The following is a 21,096-nucleotide window of genomic DNA, read 5'->3' as shown; positions in this document are numbered from 1 at the left end:
CCAAACTCCAGGCACGTTTTGCTGACAGAGAATGCTTGCAGGTCTCCTACCCTCTTGATGGAAGTGAGAGCAGTCAGGAGGGCAGTCTTCAAAGAGAGTGCCTTAAGCTCAGCTGACTGCAAAGGCTCAAAGGGGCTCTCTGTAGACCCTGAAGAACTACAGAGAGGTCCCATGAGGGAACAAGGCATGGTCTGGAGGGGTTCAGCCTCCTGGCGCCTCTCAGGAACCTGATGATCAGGTCATGCTTCCCTAAGGACTTACCGTCCACTGTGTCGTGGTGTGCTGCTATAGCAGCAACGTACACCTTCAAGGTGGAAGGGGACAGCCGCCCTTCCAACCTCTCCTGCAGGAAGGAAAGCACCGATCCGCCTGCACATCTGAGAAAGAAGGTCCTTCCTCAGGGGAATTCACCGGGGGGGGCTGTCACAAGGAGCATGAGGTCCAAGAACCACGTCTGGGTGGGCCAGTAGGGTGCTACCAGGACGACCTGCTCCTCATCCTCCCTGACCTTGCACAGAGTCAGAGCAAGTAGGCTCACTGGGGGAAACACATATTTGCATAGGCCAGGAGGCCAGCTGTGTGCCAGCGCATCTATGCCGAAGGGTGCCTCGGTCAGGGTGTACCAGAGCGGGCAGTGGGAGGATTCTTGGAGGTGAAAAGGTCTACCTGTGCCTGTCCGAATCGACTCCAAATCAGCTGGACCACCTGAGGGTGGTGTCTCCACTCTCCCCTGAGGGAAACCTGCCGTGACCGTGCGTCCGCTGTAGTGTTGAGGTCGCCCAGGATGTGAGTGGCTCGCAGCGACTTGAAGTGCTGCTGACTCCAGAGGAGGAGATGGCGGGCGAGTTGTGACATACAACGAGAGCGCAGACCACCTTGGCGGTTGACATATGCTACTGTTGCCGTGTTGTCTGTCCGAACTAACATGTGCTTGCCCTGGATCAATGGCCGGAACCTCCGCAGGGCGAGCAGAATTGCCAACAACTCGAGGCAGTTTATGTGCCAACGCAGCCGTGGGCCCGTCCATTAGCCGGCGGCTGCGTGCCCATTGCAAACAGCGCCCCAGCCCGTTTTGGAGGCGTCTGTCATGACCACGACGCACCTGGAGACCTGCTCTAGGGGAACACCTGCCCATAGAAATGAGAGGTTGGTCCAAGGGCTGAAGAGACGGTGACAGACTGGCGTGATGACCACGCGATGTGTCCCGTGGCGCCATGCCAATCTCGGGACTCGAGTCTGAAGCCAGTGCTGAAGCGGTCTCATATGCATCAACCAGAGTGGGGTGGCTACCGCTGAGGATGCCATATGCCCCAGGAGCCTCTGAAAGAGTTTCAGTGGAACCGCTGTTTTCTGTTTGAATGCCTTCAAACAGGCCAGCACCGACTGTGCGTGCTAGTTCGTGAGGCACGCTGTCGAAGAGACTGAGTCCAACTCCAAACCGAGAAAAGAGATGCTCTGAACTGGGAGGAGCTTGCTCTTTTCCCAGTTGACCCGAAGCCCTAATCGGCTGAGGTGCGAGAGCACCAAGTCCCTGTGTGCACACAACATGTCCTGAGAGTGAGCTAGGATTAGCCAATCGTTGCGATAGTTGAGAATGCGAATGTCCACTTCCCTTAACGAGGCAAGGGCTGCCTCTGCGACCTTCGTGAAGACGCGAGGGGACAAGAACAGGCCGAAAGGGAGGACCTTGTACTGATACGCCTCACCCTCGAATGCAAACCGTAGGAAGGGTCTGTGTCGAGGTAGAATCGAGACATGAAAGTACGTGTCCTTCAGGTCTACCGCCGCAAACCAATCTTGATGCCGGACGCTCGCCAGAATGCGTTTTGCATCAGCATCTTGAACAGGAGTCTGTGTAAAGCCCGGTTCAGTACTTGCAGGTCCAAGATTGGCTGCAACCCACTGCCTTTTTTCGGTACGATGAAGTAGGGGCTGTAAAACCCCTTCTTCATCTCAGCCGGAGGGACAGGTTCTATCACACCCTTCCTAAGGAGGGTAGCGATCTCCACGCACAAGGTAGCAGCGTTTTCATCCTTCACTAAGGTGAAGTGGATACCACTGAACCTGGGCGGACGCCTGGTGAACTGAATCGCGTAGCCGAGTCGGACAGTCCGGACCAGCCATCACGACGGATTGGAAAGCGCAAGCCACGCATCCAAGTTCCGTGCAAGGGGGACCAAGGGGACAACATCGTCGGACATACCGGCAGGTGGGACCTCGCGGCGGGGCGGAGCTCGAGGTGCCACACCCTGTCATGGCCGTGCTGAGTCTAGGGACATCGAAGCACTTACCTGGCTCCTTGTGACCACCCCCGGAACAGCCTGGGATGGGGGAGGAAGAGGCCTGTCCTCGCAACCCGTGGAGACTGTCACATCAGGAGCGGATGTGTGCCACAGCTGGGCACGCAGGGGCGGGGAGACCGCCGCTGGAGTGCCAATCCTGCAAGAAAAATCCGTGGACGGTGGTCGTGATGACGACCGTGCACACTCGGTATGTGACCCAGGGAAGAAGGAAACTGCTCTTTTGCTGAACTGTTGGGTACCGTAGCCACTTGGGCATGCGGCGAAATCAAATAAAAAGGCAACAAAAGATTCTCCACCCGGCCCTCCACCGGGGGATGGAGTGGCCTTGCTACCAGCTCCAATACAGTGGGTTTCATCGAAACTGGGTCGCCCATCTCAGGGGCGCTTTGACGACTTTCGTGGGTTCTTAGCGGCCAGCCGTGAGACGGGTGGCATCTGATTCCTGCGGTGGGCTCCACGCCGGGGCTGGGCCAAAGGGATGGGCGGAGGGGGGGACTGCAAGGAACCGTGTCTTGACGGCCTCACCCATCTCGACCAGGTTGAGCCAAAGCTGGTGCTCCTGGACCACTAGTGTGGACATCATCCGCCCGAGAGACCACACCGTGACCTTCAGTTGCCGAGCACAGTTCCTGCATCTGGAGCGGAACTACCCTCATGCAGTTCTTTTAGCACCTTGGCTTGGTGGACCTGCAGGAGAGCCATTGTGTGCAGGGTAGAGGCGGCTTGTCCAGCAGTGCTGTAGGCTTTGGCCATCAGGGACGACATGAACCTACAGGGCTTGGACGGGAGCTTTGGGCATCCGCGCCAGGTGGCGGAGCTCTGCGGGCATAGGTGCACCGCAAGCGCCTTATCCACTGGGGGAATCGTCGTATAGCCCCAGGCCGCCCCGCCATCGAGGGTAGTGAGGGCGGGGGAACTGAAAAATCGGGACCGGGCAGTAAAAGGTGCCTCCCACGATTTTGTCAGCTCCTCGTGCACCTCCAGGAAGAAAGGCACTGGAGCGGGGCGTGGCTGCTTTGAGCGGCGCCGCGAGCCCAGGAACCAATCATCGAGCCGTGATGTTTCAGGGGGGAGTGGAGGGTTCCACTCTAGCCCGACACTCACGGCTGCCCGGGAAAGCATGTCCATCATCACTGCATCAGCCTGTGACTGGGCAATCGACCCCGAAGGGGGGAGCCCAGCTGAGGCTTCTGCGTCCGACTGGACAAGTCCGCTCTCTGATGCTGTGCTCGAGAGAGGCGGAGGCGATCCCATTGGAGTCCCCAAATCGCCCCCAGTGCTAGCCATGCTGGCCTCAAACCCGTGGGTAGAAGGACCGAGGCAGGGAGCCGCTGGGGTGGCTTGCTTTCTTATGAAAGCAAGTTACAGATGCTATTGCTTTCTTATGAAAGCAAGCCGCGACCGCAATGTTGCCATGGTCATGTTCTCGCAGTGAGAACATGAACCATCCACGAATGCTGTGGGTCGCACCCAGACATGAAAGACAGCGATCGTGACCGTCTGAAGTTGAGAGGTAATGACCGCAACCAGGAATAACACACAATCGGAAAGGCATCTTTAAAAAGATGCGTCTTTAAAAAGACGTTCCGTGTGTGCCGCTCTTTTAGAGAAATATACTTTTTCCGAAAAATATACTCTCTTTTTTCTGCCGAAGCACCCAGGGGCGTTCTCTGCAGTGCACCAGTGCAGAGGAGGGAGAAGCCACTGAAATGCACCGTCAGATCCAGCAGAGGTGAATGAACAGTCGTGAGAATTCAGCTCAATGAGCATGACCGTTCAGCATGAGAAAATCTGAATGAGTGGTTGCATACCAGCTCCTTTTATACCCATATGTCCGGGGGAGTGGCATGCAAATACCACTCGCCAATATTGGTTGGCCTTTTATCAAAGACCAGAGGTGTTTTGGACCCCTAGTGTCACTACATCGACACAACTTCGAGTGAGTGACAGATAGGGAAGGCTAATTCTCTTCTCCAACAAAATTATGTTACACATTTTTTTTTTCAAAATGTCAGGCTATTTTTAAAAGGTGAAGTAAACTAGACAGTAAATATTGATAGCATGTCATGACTGAAAATGTTACAGCAATTTAAAGGTGCACTCAGTAACTTTTTGAATGTGTCATCTTGGACTTATAGTAACACCTAGTGATGTGGATCCAGCATCATTCAAAATCAATAGTTTTCAGTTACAGATGCTATTGTAGAAATTCACTATTTACAATCAGCCATTATTAATTTAATCCAAGAGTGAAAGTGTCCAATAACAAGACAGTTACTGAGATTAAGCGAGTAGTATTCAGCTGGTCATGTGATTCTAAAATGGCAGCCCCCATGAGGGGATCCTCCCTCATGTAGAATAAAACAGCTTTTATAAGGTTACTGATATGACTATAGTCCTCATCTCATGTGAGTGCTCTTGATTTTATTCATATGTTTCAAAATGACAATTAATTTCTTAATTGGGAAAAAATTACTGAGTGCATCTTTAATGAAAATGTTTAATGCTAAGCTTTGTTGACAGTGAATGATTCCTGATTCTTTTACTGCCTTCCAAAGTCTTTAACTGATACTGCAGTGTGTGATCAGAGGGGCGCTGAGCTTACCCCAGCTGTGGCCCGCCGTTCATGAGGTCAAAGACCTGCGCCGGGTTCAGCAGCTGCTTAAACCTGCGGAGAAACTTGACGCCCTGATTATCACCACTCTTACTGTTCACCAGCACCAGCAGAGGACTCGAGCAGGATGGACTGGTGGCCTTCCAGAAGCCTGCAGGGAGGGAGGGATGATGAAGAAGGAGAGCGGAGAGATTGGAGAGGGTGGAAAGAGAGTTGGAATGAGAGTGAAGGAGAGGACAGGAAAAGAACTAGGGAGGGGTGTCATTGTAAATGTAACCAAATCACTCTTGTCATGACTCTGCGAATATAATAATGTTTCTATTGTGAAAGTAGCAAAAAATTATAAAACAATTTGGCAATACTGATTTAACATAAAAGCACCAAAAATACCATTGAAAATACATTTTTCTACTAGATCATAGGGATAATTATGCTTGAACTATATATTGATATTTGCAAGTACATACACAAAAGCATATAACAATATATAAGTGTGTTATGGAGAGAGCAGCACTGATGCAGTTGCCAGGGCAACCCTTACCATCAGAGTCGATGCTGTTAAGTGCATTGGGTGGGATGATGGAGACCTTACACTGACCCAGAGGACAAACCTTCCCCAACTGCTCTTTACAACTGTTATGCACCTATATAAACCCACACACACAGAGGGAATGTATAGAGAGATACATTACTGGGCACTCAGAGACAGTGTGTTTGGCACTATCCAGTACCAATAAATAATGAGTATACCATTTGGGAACACAATGGTTCCACAAGGTACACACCAGTCTAAATATGATGTTATAGCATTTACTGTAAACTGTATGGTGTTTATGAGAGATTTATAGTTGTTATGGTTACAGAGTGAAGTGGGTGTGATGTTATATATAGTAGTGAGTGTGTAGGATATATACTGTTTACAGCACTCAGTTTTACAGAGTGGGCAGGCAGGTGACGTACGATGACTTTGCACCAGAGGCAGCGCCAATCCTGTAGTCGGCGGACGCTGCCACAGTTTCGATCGCACACCACACACTTAGCACTGACTGGCAGGTTCCCCTCCAGCCATTGGTGAGGCATAGACACCTGTACACAAACATGTTTGATTTTATATCATGGTGGGGACTTTGGTTGTTTTTGTACAGAGCTACTATGTTTTTAATCCTCTAAATTAACCCTCACAGAACCCTTTCTGCATATTTACATTTTCGTTCAATTGATAGTGTAAAAATTTAAAATTCTGTCATAACTGTCTCACCTTCATGTCATTCCAAACCTGTATGACTTTCTTTTTAAATGCAAAACACAAAAGGAGATGTTTTTATGAATATCTCGGTCTGTCTTTTCAATAAAATGGCGCTTGATTGTGCACTGTAAAAAGTGGTAACCTGCAATTGTTACCATAAGGAGCTATTTCTACCTGATTTAACCCTTAAAATGCATTTTGTTAATGTTTCTTCATGCATTCAGATTGATTCAGACATGTTAAATAATATTTTCTGACTTGAATCAAACCAATTTAGATGTTGCCACATAAAGCACATTTTAAGGTTAACAATGTTTTTGAAGTCTCATTTCAAAGCTTAAAAAAAGATGGTCGGTTTTAATCATAGTGCTTTCTTGCTGTCATGGTGTACAGCAATGTTTCCCAACCTTTTATCTGCAACGGCACACTTTTTACGAATATAAAAAATACATTCCACACCACTATCCCACATAACCATCGTCGATAGTTTTCCTTTTCAAGAACTTGTCCATGTCTTGTCCATCTTAGTAGTGTGTTTACTTGCAATGTTTGTCAAAGGTATGCTGTACAATGAAGTCACTGGTGGTAAGAGTGCTAAATGGGTAATGAAAATTTGCTTCTTTTCTAATTTGTAGATTTGTTCTTACAATGCCACAGCAAATTACAGGGAAGCAAACTTATTAGGGGCAAAAAGGTGAGGCAATCACTGATCCACAAATGTTTTTTCCAGGGATATATTTTTTTATTAAAGAATAAGCTAAAAGCACCAATTCCAGCGATTTTGGTGATTCAAGTATAGCAAATTAACTGCACAATTGTAAAGAATTTGTTACAAAAATAAAGGGTATTTTGATGTGGCTGGCTTCTGTGTCACGAAGGGGAAATTTTAGCAGTTTGCCACATAAAAAAGCAGGAGATGTGCACAATAAACATTGAAAACATGTATTTGGAGGAGAGAGAGAAAAAACTGGCAGTTGCTTTGATAGCAGAAAGTAATAAAAGGACTCGTTTATGTTTAGGACTTAGCGCTTTCTTGGTGAATTTAAATAGTTCAATAACTGGGGTCTCTGAATCTCTGATACTCTGAAATGATAAGGTAATATTAAATTAAAATAAACTATGAGACAATCAATATCTCTTCACAAATTTGGACAGTTTTTAAATATTTTTTGTTGCTTGGTACTCTCAAAAATTTGTGTGAAAAACACTTTGGTGTAAAGTGCTGCAGCGAAAATATTCTGCAGTGCTGAATTTATGTGAAAGTCCCTTAACTTGTATAAATATCAGTCTTTTTTGCATATCAATCATAGCTCTGCACAATCACAAAAGTGACAGATTATGGTAACAAAAAGGCACATTTTGACGAAAGGTGGAGTTTGCATCCCTGAAATTTTTTATTTACAATATGCATTTATTTATTTTGTGGAATTTGATAATTTTCTACAGCACACCTGACAATCATTCACAGCACACTAGTGCTTGAGAAACACTGGTGTACAGTACAAACTATTTGTTTTATTTGTTGTGTACTATAATGTGTTTATCTGTGTAAAGTACAGTGAAACTGTTTTCTTACTAAGAAATATCAATTGAAATTATTCGATCTCATGAGAAAAAAGGCTACACCGACAGAATTTTTTTTTTTTAAACTCACAACTTGGCAAGCATCTGCGAAGATCATCAATAACTAGCATGGGTGCAGTGAGTATTTTTCAGTTTTAATCTCATATGTTTTATTTAAATGCATCAATATATTTACATTTAGCAGCTAAATAAATTTACAGCGCAAATTATGATGACTCTATCACTGCTGGTGCATCAGCATTTTACTGCAGACACTACAAAAGTCCTGTCCTTTGCTGAAACGGAAAATATGATTAGTTAGCTAATATCCCATCTTGGCTTAAATTAAAGTTCTGATTTGTTGCTCAGATGAATTGCACTGCCTATCTTGCCCGTTCCTTCAGTTCAACGCTCCCGCCTCTCGCTGCTCTGTGCGCTTTTAGAGAGAATCTTTGTACACTTTTTAAAAATAAAATCACAATTCACTCAACGGTGTTGTGGCATCACGTCAGTAGATTAAAAAGTTATGGGTCAAAATCCTGCTCGTTGTTCTGGCGGCCATACGTATCATTAATCATTTTAGGTGAGCATATGCAAAATCCATAGAATGATAGGTGGGCATACGGCGTCTGCTTGCGTATGCGCTAGACTACACTACTGAGATTATGATCCTTATGACTCCTATTCAAGCTTTAAAGTGAATCACTCTCAACTGCAATTGCACTAAAAAGATGGACTGCTTTTCTGTTCCGCATATGAAAGAAAGTTATATGGATTTGGAATGACATGAGGGTGAGTAAATGATGACAGAATCTTCATTTTTGGGTTAACTACTCCATTAAGACATTATTTAGTATATTTATTAAGCTGTTTTTCACCATGTCAGAGATGTCAGATTTTACTACGCTTGTGGGGACATTTGGTTCCTTGTTTAGTTATAAAGTACTATTCACTGATAACTATGCATGTTAGATTTAAATGAGATGCACTTACTCCATCCTCATCCTCGATGATGTCATTTCCTATAGATGCCAGCGTGGTCCACTTACAGTTATTGGTGGATCGTACAGCACAGCGCTTATGGGCTTTGAACTTACACACTTTAACACACACAAACACACACACACACAGAGAAAAAACAACATTAAACAGATCATTGAGTACTAGAATGTAATAACAGGCTGAGGGCAATGTTCCTATTTACGACTCATCAATCCCACTCTAAACAAACAACGTCACTGTACGTTCTGAGTACAGAATACTGTAAGCACGCATTAAAGGGTAAATGGCACCGAAAGGGAAAATTAAAACAAATTGTTCATAAAGAGAGAGAGAGAGAGAGAGAGAGAGGAAAAACAAATAGACAGGAAAAAAATGTGGGAAACATGACACATTAATGAAATGAATGAAAATAAAACAAAAAATGCAATGTTTTCATGTTTACCTTCGCAGGAAAGTCCGTGGGAGGTGACGCCCGGCAGAGCCTCTCGACACACATTGCAGAAGGTGGGGCGAGCATGAGAGCAAGCGTACCAGTTGTGCATCCCAGAGAAGTGCTCCATGTTGAACTGACTGGCCTGGGATCAGTAAAAACACTGCTCAGTTACATCAATGGATTATAACTAAATAATAAACTAATGTGTGCTAGAGTCAGATACACATAGTACACATACTGTAGGTCACCAATAGGGATGGGACGATATGATTATCTCATGATTTGGTTCGATATACGATGTGAGGTTTACGATTCAATATTATCTCGATTCAATATGATTAAATGGCAAATTGTGTTTATTTTTTTAAATGTTTGTGCAAAATGCACATGATAATTTCTCATCAAATTAAAGTTCTTTAATACACAATTGTAACGATGGGCTGCTGGAATTGACGATGGAGACGAAGACGATGAATTCAAGAACCCAAGTGCAATTTTATTAACTAAAGTGAGAACCAATAAACTCTAACTATAAACATGAATGAAACATAAACAAAACATGACCTGACTTAGCTTGACAACATTACACCAAACACATACAATACTTGACAATGTACAATGAAAAACATGAGGGTTTAAATACATGGACATGGGAGAACACATGACAATGATAACCAATAAACAGACAGAACTGATAACAAGATAATAAACCAATAAACCAATGAAAACAAGACACATGAACATGGAGGGAAAACAGTGCATCACATGACCAGGAAATAGGAACTAAACTTTTCAAAATAAAAGACATGAAATACATGAACACACACATTAAACATTACATATCCCCCCCACTAAGCGCTTCTCACAATGCCCCAAAACATGAACACACACATTAAACATAACAGTTACAAAGTTCTGTAGGGAGCTGGGGGTTGGGGGAGGTGTCTTGAGGCGTGGGGCGTGGCCTGGCGAGACAGGGCGTGGGGCACAGGACCAGGGCAGAGTCAATGGAAGGTGGGGCCCTGAGAGGCTCGAGGGTTGGAGCTGTGGAAGATGGGGTTGTGAGAGACTTGAGCGGAGCCATGGAAAGCGGAGCTGTGAGAGACTTGAAGGGCGACACCATGGAACTTGGTGCCCGGAGAGTAGCCGAAGAATCGAAGGGCCAGGGTGGAGCCAATGGCAGGGAGGACCAAGGCGGTGCTGGAGGCTCGGAGGAGCAAGGCAGAGCTGGGGGATCGGAAGACTGAGGCGGAGCCGGTGGGACTGAGGACCAAGGCGGAGCAGTAGGGAAGGAGGTCCCCGGTGGAGCTGATGGATCAGAGGGACGAGGCACAGCCAGAGGATCAGAGAGCCAAGGGTGGAGCCAGGTGTCCGACAGACCAAGGAGGAGCCGGAGGGATGAGGGACCCCGGCAAAGCCGACAGGCTGAAGAACCGCAGTGGATCCGAGGGAACGCAGAGCTGAGGCAATGTCGAGGGACCGACAGGCCAAGGTGGAGTCCAGGGCTCGGAGGGTCCAGGCGGGGTCGGAGGGTTGAAATTTCCCCTTGCCTGCTCAGGAGAACTAAGGGTGGGTACAAGTGCGGGAACCATCTCCAGGTCCAACTGCTCAGATGTGGCTATGACATGGCATGGAACAGACTCAGGCGTGGCTGTGACGTGGCATGGAGCAGGCTCAGGCGTGGCTGTGACATGGCATGGAGCAGGCTCAGGCGTGTCTGTGACGTGGCATGGAGCAGGCTGAGGATCCGGGATAAAAGATGGCACTAACTCAGTGACCATGTCGTGGGACGCTGGCTCGGCTCAGCGGCCATGACGTGGGACGCTGGCTTGGCTCGTCGACCATGACGTGGGACGCTGGCTCGGCTCGTCGACCATGACGTGGGACGCTGGCTCGGCTCGTCGACCATGACGTGGGATGCTGGCTCGTCGTCCGCCTCCCCCACAGTGAACGGTGAACCACTCATTAGAAGGGCAAGGTCGATATACCGAGTCAGGCTGTAGGTTCTCCGACGTAATTTTATTAACTAAAGTGAGAACCAATAAACCCTAACTATAAACATGAATGAAACATAAACAAAACATGAACTTGACTTTGACTTGTCTTGTCTTGACTTGACTTGACTTGACTTGACTTGACTTGACTTGACAACGTTACACCAAACACATACAATACTTGACAAAGGACAATGGAAAACATGAGGATTTAAATACATGGACATGGGAGAACACATGACAAAGATAACCAATAAACAGAGAGAACTGATAACAAGATAATAAACCAATAAACCAATGAAAACAAGACACATGAACATGGAGGGAAAACAGTACATCACATGACCAGGAAACAGGAACTAAACTTTTCAAAATAAAAGACATGAAATACATGAACACACACATTAAACATTGCAAAAATATAAATCTTCAAAGTTAAAATAATAAGAGTTTCTCATTTACCTTTCACCATAAGAAAAGATCACAAACAAATGAGCCTTCAAAAATAGTGTACTACATTCAGACCGATCAGGTGCAGAACAAGCAATAGAACTGAACAGAACCAGTCCTGAAAAAGTATGTGAAAGTGTATATATATATATATATATATATATATATATATATATGTATATATATACACATACAGAACAAGCTACAAAGTGGACCAGACATTATGCTGAAAGGTCTGGATCTGTGAGACTACACTAAATCTGACTAAGACTCCAGCAGTTACTGCCAGTTTATTAAAGTTATTTATCAAAGATCTGTGAGAAAGAACATCAGGCTGTATAATGTGTGACCATGATCAACATCAAAGCTCATTATTTTAATCCTAAAATGATGGCGGAAAGGGTCAGAGGTCAGAAACTGACCTCGTAAGTCTCCCATTTCTGCACAGATTTCAGAGCACTGATCCAGTCTTCCATCTCCTTTCTGCTCTCTGCACACAACATCAACTTACGGAAAGGAGTGATGACCTAAAGGTAAAAGGACACATGTAGGGTGCACAGCGACCATAAAGGGGGCATTCGTGAGCAACTTTTAGAATCATAAAATGACAAATGGGACAATCTATGGTCTTGTGGACTTCACTGGCAAGCGCATGTGATGACCACATTTGCAAGACCACAAGTATACATCAACTGGTCCATTTGGGATGGGGCCATGGTCTCAAAACAAATGCTAGGTGGGCAGCTTTCTAACTTTTGAGACAAGCATACAGAAGAGGTTTTTCTTACTGTGAAACTGTTGTTGATGTTTTTGGTGCTGGTCTCGGCCACACTGGCATCTGAGAGGTCAACCTCATCAAATATGAGAGACTGCAATATGAGAGCAGCATGTTTCTGTTACCAACAAATCTTCAACAGGGACTTAAACAGCACCATGTGCGGTCCAATCTACCCTGGAGCGTCCCCTGCAGTTACCTTTGAATCTTTGGCATAGTAGAGAGTTCTGCCTCGCAGTTTGAAATACCGCCTCTTCCATCTCTGAAAAGAACTGGTCTGCTTGAGAAGAAGTCCCTCCTTCACACTTTTCTATAAAATAAATACAGAGAAAGAGAGAAGAGTGCAAGACAGCTAATGAAAATACAAATCAGTTTTTTATAAAAGTGTGTGTGTCAGTGTATGCAAACATGTAACCCCACGGGCCGTTTTTCATAATGAAACATTTTCATGCCATGGTAGAACTAGCTATTTTTAGAAACTGCCTCACAGTCCTGTGGATTTACTGGTGTTCATGAAATTGCCTCTTTCGCACGTGCATGAAATTCAAATCTTCTGCTTGTCAAATCTATGAATATTGAGCAATGAACACAAACACAAACCCTTGAGGCTCTAACTGGCATTAATTCTGTAGTGTCAACAACAGTGGCATCTTTAATTATTTTTCTGGCCTTAAAGGGTTAGTTCACCCAAAAATGAAAATTCTCTCATCATTTACTCACCCTCATGCCATTCCAGATGTGTATGCGTATGTCTTTCTTCAGCAGAACACAAATGAAGATTTTCAGAAAAATACCTCAGCTCTGTAGGTCCATACAATGCAAGTGAATGGTGACCAAAACGTTGTAGCTTCAAAATCACATAAAGGAAACATAAAATAATCCAGAAGACTCCAGTGTTTAAATCCATATCTTCAGAAGCAATATAATAGGTGTGGGTGAGAAATGGAACAAAATGTAAGTCCTTTTTTACTCTAAATCTCCACTTTCACATTCACTTTCAGATGTAAAAGTGAAACTAAACAGGCACCACATTTCACACCATTTCAGATGTAAAGTGAAAGTGAAAGTGGAGATTTAGAGTAACAAAAGGACTTTTGTTCTGATTATCACCCACACCTATTATATCACTTCTGAAGGTATGGATTAAACCACTGGAGTCATTTAGATTACTTCTATGTTTCCTTTATGTGCTTTTTGGAGCTAAAAATGTCTGATCACTATTCACTTGCATTGTATGGATGTACAGAGCTGAAATATTCTTCTAAAAATCTTTGTGTTCAGCAGAAGAAAGAAAGTCATACACATCTGAAATGGCATAAGGGGGCGAGTAAATGATGACAGAATTTTCATTTGTGCGTGAACTATCCCTTTAAGATAGGGAGAGAACAACAGGGGGAATGTGATCAAGAAAATGACCCAAGATGGACTCAAACTCAGGCAGCCTGCATATAAGCTCCACTGCACAACATGTCAGAGCATGAGCACCATTCACCAGGCTACCTGTCCGACTAGATCTGTATTTGAAACATTTGCAAGGGAAAAAATTTACAAGGACAATAAAGTCAAGATTTATGGATCCAAGGGGTCAGTGTTTGGCTAATTAGCATGGCCCAGTTAGTCCCTGCTGGTAGATCCTACACCAATTGAACGCAAAAAGCTTTTTTCTACCCGGTGGCAATTTAGATAAAAGTATCCATGCATTCTGATCGTATACTGTAAATGTTTTATGTTTAAATAAATAAAAATATTTCATTATATTATAATAGATGTTTTATCAGTTTCCAATTTTTGTTTGGAGTGCTCTTAAAATGGTGACACTGAATAATATTTTCCTTCTCTGCTGCCTTTGTCACAGCGTTTGGGACAGTTTTCTGTGGTGCCATCAGCAAATCAACATCATCAGGATGCAAATTTTGTATTGCAACAAAGTGATTAGTTGCATAGTATTTTATGGTTTAAAAACATTAGTATCCAGAACTGAGTGGCCATGATTGGTCCATGACTAAAATTGGCAGATTTCAAATCGCATACATGCAGGCAATTCATGCGCTAGCTGAGCAACTGCCAGGGAGGGAATGAAAGTGCTAACAGTTAATACTAACATAGCTTTTTCCATATATTATATATTGCCTCATTATCTTGTATATAATATCATATATTAACTCAATGGACGACTCTATGGCCCCATTTACAGATGACATTTAAATGTGTTTCAGTGGTCGGATCGCTATCAGATAGCACTTATCCACATTAAAATACAGGTGTAAATGTACCCAAGACAGACTGTGATTGGATTGTGATCGGATCACTAAAAGGATCATTCGAAGGTGGTTAGGAACAGATTCTGACCATATTCCAAGAATGTGTAAATGCAAATGTGTTTTTGTTATCCGGATACAACTACATAATTAATCATAATGAAGTTGCCTTAAATTATGTGCCTTATTACACATTTGGCTGCAGTTTCCCAGAGAAATGTCCAGCAGGGGGGCACCAAAAGCGAGTGAAATGGTGTCATAATCAGACAAGGTTTTTAAGGTGAATATTAATAGGTTTTAATGAGTAAAACAAACCTCCCTAACCTAAAACCTTAACCTAAACCTAACCAAAAGTGATTCAAAATCAAATGAGAGGTGAACAAAAATAATAAGTGTTTATAAAGTCAATCAGCCATTGTAGTCGTGATTTGAGTGAAAGTGAATAAAACGCACAGTTGTTGTGGCGCTTCTAGTGTTATTTTCTCTAGGAAACTGTGACAAAGCATTGAATTTAGCACATAAAAGTCAGTTTGCAAAAATGTAGTTATTAGTAATGTTCATTCTATGAGACTAGGCTGGTTGTGTCATGATCCTGCCATTTTGATCTTGTGTTATTCTTGTTTTGGCAGGGTCATGACAGTTTCCTCCACCCAGCTCTCAGGTTGTCCCATGTGCTTGTGTTTTCTTCTCTCCCTCATTTTATCCCAGGTGCTGCTCAGCAGTGCAATCAGCGTTGCCATGGCAGCACTGATTAGCGCTGTTGTGTTTATGGGCAGCACCTGGTTTCAATCCTTCCGTTTCCTATATATTCCTTCCTTTGTCTTGTCAGTGTTGTCAGATTGTTTTGTTTCTCTGTTCCAGTCAGTTTCTCAGATGTCATTTCTTTGTATTCCAGTTCCCCTGGTCAGTTATTATTTTGTTCTTTTTTGTCTAGTTATTATTTTCTCCATCGTGAGAGTTTGTGGTTCTCTTTTTGCTTTTGTTTTAGTTAATACATTTTCAGTTTACCTCATTAATGCATTTGGGTCGTCATTCATATTACCAGTTCCTGACAGGTTGTAGGTTCTTGCCTTTTTCTGTTTATTCTACCCTCGCAATATGAAGAACACAACAGACACTGCAGCCTTGCGATCTTCTCACTCAAATTAATTAACATTAGCCCATCAATTATTCCACAGAAATACACTTGGAAAATCTCGTATTGCTCCTCAAATCCCCACTCACTTGATTTCTAATCACTATGTGGTTCACACGACACTCATGTGAAACCAGGCTTCACTCATGTTTCAGATGAGAAGCATATTTAGTGTTTATAAAGCACAGAACGCAAGATGAATATAATAAAATTTGCTTCAGCGGCCTGAAATTTTGCTTTGGTGGCTGCCAAAATTTTTTTTAATGCAGGAAAAACCCTGAACAGTCAAAGTGAAGAAAAGCATTTGAATTATCCATATATGTTTTTAAAATTAGCTAAAAGACCCAGCATTTGATGTAATTTGTAAGTACAGTTTTCCATATTGCCTGGGTAACTTTGATCAGATCTCTATCCGATCACAGTGGAGATGCATTTGACTGCAAAGTGTACAGTAAACATAATCCAGCTAATTAATATCCAGACACTATCCGGATATGAAACGCATGTTAATTTCAGATGTAAAGGGTGCCTAAGTGGCACTTTATGATAATGTAATCTGCAGTGGAAATGTAATTAAGCACAACTGTCAAATCGTCAAAAACCAGTTAGGTCTCTTTCTTTACACGTTTCTTCTTTCTTCTTAGTTTACTTTTATACTTGTTTATAAGAAAACAAGCACTATGATAAGAGTATGGTAAAACCTGAACTGTCGTCTAGCAACATTCCTGGCTGAAGTACCTATAACACTAAAGAAAGGGCTGGCCTGCCACATTTCCATAAAGTTCACTGTGAACATCTCAAACAGTCACGTCATCAACCCATAACTTTTATCATAAACCTTGACGCTCTAATCCAGTTTTACCTTCCCAAGGGCAGAGCAGCTATAAAGGACTTTCAGCAAGTCATCAGAATCCCAAACCAGCTGTACCTCATGACAAGATAAGCAATACAATCGAATTACAACCAGAGTCTATCGTAGTCTAAACATGCAGGGAAATATTCTGTCCCTTCCGATGACGTGACGTGGATTTCATAAGCAGATCATGCCAGCACATGGCCTGCAGTGAGACATGGGCTGAAGGGACAAGAAACGTCAGCGTGACTGTCTCTTGCAGCACTTTCATGCTGACAGGAAGGAAAGAGAGTGCTGTTGCTAATCATTAAGGAAATCAAAAAGTGAGGAGTCTTGCCAGGCAATCTGCCAAGAGATATGACGAACATACACCGATCAGCCACAATATTAAAATCACATGCCTAATATTGTGTAGGTCCCCCTCGTGCAGCCAAACAGCGCTAACCCTCATCTCAGAAGATGATATAATTCTGAGATTATATTCTTCTCACCACAATTGTACAGAGCGGTTATCTGAGTTACCGTAGACAGTTCAAACCAGTCTGGCCATTCTCTGTTGACCTCTCTCATCAACAAGGCATTTCTGTCCACAGAACTGCCGCTCACTGGATGTTTTTTGTTTTTGGCACCATACTGAGTAAATTCTAGAGACTGTTGTGGCATGATTGTTGGTGCCAGATGGGCTGCTTTGAGTATTTCTGTAACTGCTGATCTACTGGGATTTTCACGCACAACAGCACGAGCGGGACCTACACTATATTAGGCAGGTGGTTTTAATGATGTGGCTGATCGGTGTATGTAGGAAGGGAAATCATGAACAGAGAGAGAGAAAGGGATACAAGACGGAAATACAGACGGATGAAGGCTGCACAGTCTGGCGGCAAAGAAAGAAAGAAATAGAGAGAGAGAGAGAGAGAGAGAGAGAGAGCATGTGTATGTGTTCTGTATAGAATGAGTCACCTTTGCAGGTCATTATATTCTCTACGACCCTTTCACCAGCTGTCATTTACTAAACCTTAAAAAGATTCCCAGCTGAGCTGACAACTGTGACAACTGTGTGTGTCTGAGATGGGGAATGTCTTGGAAAGAAAAAAAATATATTCTTAAATACAGTAAAATATGTTTTTTTTTTTTCTAAAAATGCAAAAAGGTACCCTTTAGGGGTAGGGTTAAGGATAATTTGAAGTTGTATTTAGTTTAAATAAAAACAAGTTAGGTAAAGTTTGTCAAGACAATGTTGTCATTGTCAAGACAATGTTGGCTTAACAAAGCCTTGTTTGAAAGTTATTTTAAAAACTGACGTTTAAAGGTAATGGACGGACGGACAGACACACAGATAGACAGATAAAAAGAAAGAAACTCGAGTCAGAACATTTGGAAGGACAGTGCTGAGTTTGCTGGATGTAGTTTGTAGTTACAGAGATAAATATTGGTCTTGGTTTAGTGTTTTTTTTTTAAAAAAAAAAGAAAGGTCTGTAAAAGTATCTACTTTTTTCCTACATCCCATGATGCTTAGCGTGAAATGAGGGCGTTACTTCTGTTATCAAGTAAACACAGTTGTTGTAGCGGTGAACGTCCATTTATTCTTTCGTTACAGTGTTGGGATTTTGAAGACAGCGTGTCTGATTTTATGAGGCCATACATCAATCACTATGTCAGTGTGTTACTGAACAATAATCTGGAAAGTCATAAATACAAATAAAGCGAAAAAAAAAAAAACGAAAACAAAACCGCACGCTGTTTCTCCCAGATGCAGTTGAAATTTAATCTAAGCCAATCGCAACATTTCGGGCAAAATTATCAGTTGTTTTAGTGGAGTAGCCTACCTCTGTTAGATGAGCTTCAGATGTGTGTGTTTGTCATCTTGTCACCCTAAATTTTGATATCAGACAGCCACACTGTGGAAGAGCTGTGAAGTTCTCATCCTTGGGTATGTAATCGCTTTTTCAAGTTGTCCGATCGGATGGTTATTTCCTTTAAATCTGCACGCAAGTTTAAACTTTTGTTCAGCGGGCCTCGGGTGATTAACAGGTGAGATGTGGTGCTTCGCTTCTGTCCAGGATGCATCAGGACGGCATTTAAATGTGATGTGGCCATATGCTTTTTTGACTACCTCTGTATGTGTTTTTGTGATCCAATCACAAAACATTTTGCACCCCGTTTACAAATATATATAACATCATTCACTCCACTTTTTCAGTGCAGAGCTGCTTTCACATTCATAAAAGATGAGGACACTGCAGCTTTACATCACTTTGATCCTTCACAATGTGTACACACATACACACACACACACACACACACACACACACACACATTGGTGCGGCTATCCTTATGAGGACTCTCCATAGACATAATGATTTTTATACTGTACAAACTATAGATTCTATCCCCTAAACCTACCCCTAAACCTAACCCTCACAAAAAACTTTCTGCATTTTTACATTTTCAAATAAACATTGTTTAGTATGTTTTTTAAGAGATTTGAATTATGGGGACACTAGAAATGTCCTCATAAACCACATTTATAGCATAATACCCTTGTAATTACCAGTTTGTAACCTAAAAAAAAGTCCTCGTAAACCACCCAAACCCACCCACACACACACACAATATAGTGATGTCAGATGGTGACTCAGATCTAGGAGGACAGACATTGTCGCACAATGACTGCTAATTTTGATTTAATCTATACCTCTTCCTCTCCTTAATCCCCCTATTTCCAATCTCTCTCTCTAGTGACTCCGAAATCCTCAGCTTCTGCATTCTCCCAGCTGTTCCTCTTCTCCTTTATTCATCATTACGGCTCACCCCGTCATCTTCTCTATTATGTTTTCTTCTCTTTCTGTCCTGTCTCTCCTCTAATGGGCACAGCATCTGCAGTGTCCTCCATAGAGCTACACATCCCATGATTTCCATCCATTCAGAAAAGCTGATTAGTTCCACTTGTCTGTTGTTCTGAAGCAAACTCATGGCCTTTTAGTGTAGCTGCAGTGTGAATACTAATAATTTAATTGTATAACTTATTAAGGTTATTTTTGCATTGATATTAACCTACTTTTTCTCTAAAGTCTAAAAAAATCAAATCAAAAAATCTCTACACAATATTAATAAAATCAAAGGAATGACATTTAACTTAAATATTTTATTGTGATTTTTTTAAAGCTACTGAAATGAATATTCTGACTCGCTGTTACTGTTAAAGTTGATATGAGTGGCTGGTTCAGTCAAAGCAGTACAGCCATTAGGACAATCATGTGTCATTACATTCATAATAATGAGACTAAATGACTGATCTCCAAACCAGCTCAGCAACTGCACAAACTATGATAGATAAAGAAAGATCATGCCACTAAATATGTAAAATGAAAAAGAAAGCATGGCCTTTAAAAGAATAATTCCCCAACAAATAAAGTCATCATAAACAAATCATTACACTCAGCATAATTGAATCATTAGTCAAGCAGAAAGATATTGCCTTAAGAAAGCAAATCCAGAGAAACCCAATTGAGTGTCCATTTGGAAGAAATTGCAATGGAAGACCAAAGTAAATTTACAAGGACTTCACAACAAACTAACCCAAAAGAATACCTAACAGATGGTCCACAAGACTGGTTCGGTCTGTGAGAGAGTGAGACATATGACCCAAAATATTGGCTTAACACATGTGATCATACATTGGCTAAATTATAAAATAATCTAAGCAGGTAAATTGACTGTGTACTGTATAGTATTGGAGCATCAAACACCAAATGCATGCAAGTCTTTGATTAATTTTTAATTTTTAATTGTTTTTATTTTGCGGGCTAAAAACAATCAGTGTTGAGACATGCAAGAATCAGTGATGTCTGGTGTCACTGGTGTCAAAGCTGGTGCAACAAGTCCTGATGGAGATTTGAGAGCCATTTGTTGGAAGGCAAATTTTCACCAAAGGGAATTGCCAAAAGACATAGTACTTACTTCTACCACTGGTCAAACAAACACAGTTCCACCCAAAACTCTGTTCTGCTGTGCTCCAACAGAGCTATTTTCTGATAGTGCCACAGAGTCACAGTGTTTACACTTTTTGGGGATAGCAACCTACGAAGGATTTACTTAGACTCTGCACATTAAAGGAACAGTTCACCCAAAAATGAAAATTCTCTCATCATTTACTCACTTTCATGCCATCTCAGATGTTTATGACTTTCTTTCTTCAGCAGAACATAAACAAAATTTTTTTAGAAAAATGTTTCAGCTCTGTAGGTCCATACAATGCAAGTGAATGGTGACCAGGTCTTTGTAGCTCCAAAAAGCACATAAAGGAAACATAAAAGTAACCCATACGACTCCAGTGATTAAATCCAAATCTTCAGAAGCGATATGATATGTGTGGGTGAGAAATGGTACAATATGTGTTTAGTTAAGTGAAAGATAAAGTGGTGATTTAGAGTAAAAAAGGATTTAAATATTGATCTGTTTCTCACCCAC

The 21,096-nt window shown here is 42.6% G+C and overlaps 1 protein-coding gene across 4 annotated transcripts in view; it reads right to left on the bottom strand.

Annotated features, from left to right (window-relative positions):
• The window catches only part of LOC127440773 (diacylglycerol kinase delta-like), a 114,807-nt gene that overhangs the window by 26,533 nt on the left and 67,178 nt on the right, over nucleotides 1-21,096 (bottom strand). For 2 of the 4 annotated variants that reach the window (XM_051697667.1, XM_051697648.1), the window contains 8 exons: nucleotides 12,580-12,690; nucleotides 12,394-12,474; nucleotides 12,028-12,132; nucleotides 9,171-9,303; nucleotides 8,720-8,826; nucleotides 5,854-6,003; nucleotides 5,459-5,561; nucleotides 4,909-5,068 (listed from right to left, as the gene is read on the bottom strand). In XM_051697667.1, coding sequence (XP_051553627.1) covers nucleotides 4,909-5,068; nucleotides 5,459-5,561; nucleotides 5,854-6,003; nucleotides 8,720-8,826; nucleotides 9,171-9,303; nucleotides 12,028-12,132; nucleotides 12,394-12,474; nucleotides 12,580-12,690 — 950 coding nt within the window. The remainder of the gene's footprint in view (nucleotides 1-4,908; nucleotides 5,069-5,458; nucleotides 5,562-5,853; nucleotides 6,004-8,719; nucleotides 8,827-9,170; nucleotides 9,304-12,027; nucleotides 12,133-12,393; nucleotides 12,475-12,579; nucleotides 12,691-21,096) is intronic. The other 2 variants (XM_051697674.1, XM_051697657.1) reach the window with 1 other exon arrangement.

The sequence above is a fragment of the Myxocyprinus asiaticus genome, chromosome 1, assembly GCF_019703515.2.
Source record: "Myxocyprinus asiaticus isolate MX2 ecotype Aquarium Trade chromosome 1, UBuf_Myxa_2, whole genome shotgun sequence".
NCBI lineage: Eukaryota > Metazoa > Chordata > Actinopteri > Cypriniformes > Catostomidae > Myxocyprinus > Myxocyprinus asiaticus.
This window is presented reverse-complemented; position numbering and strand designations above follow the sequence as displayed.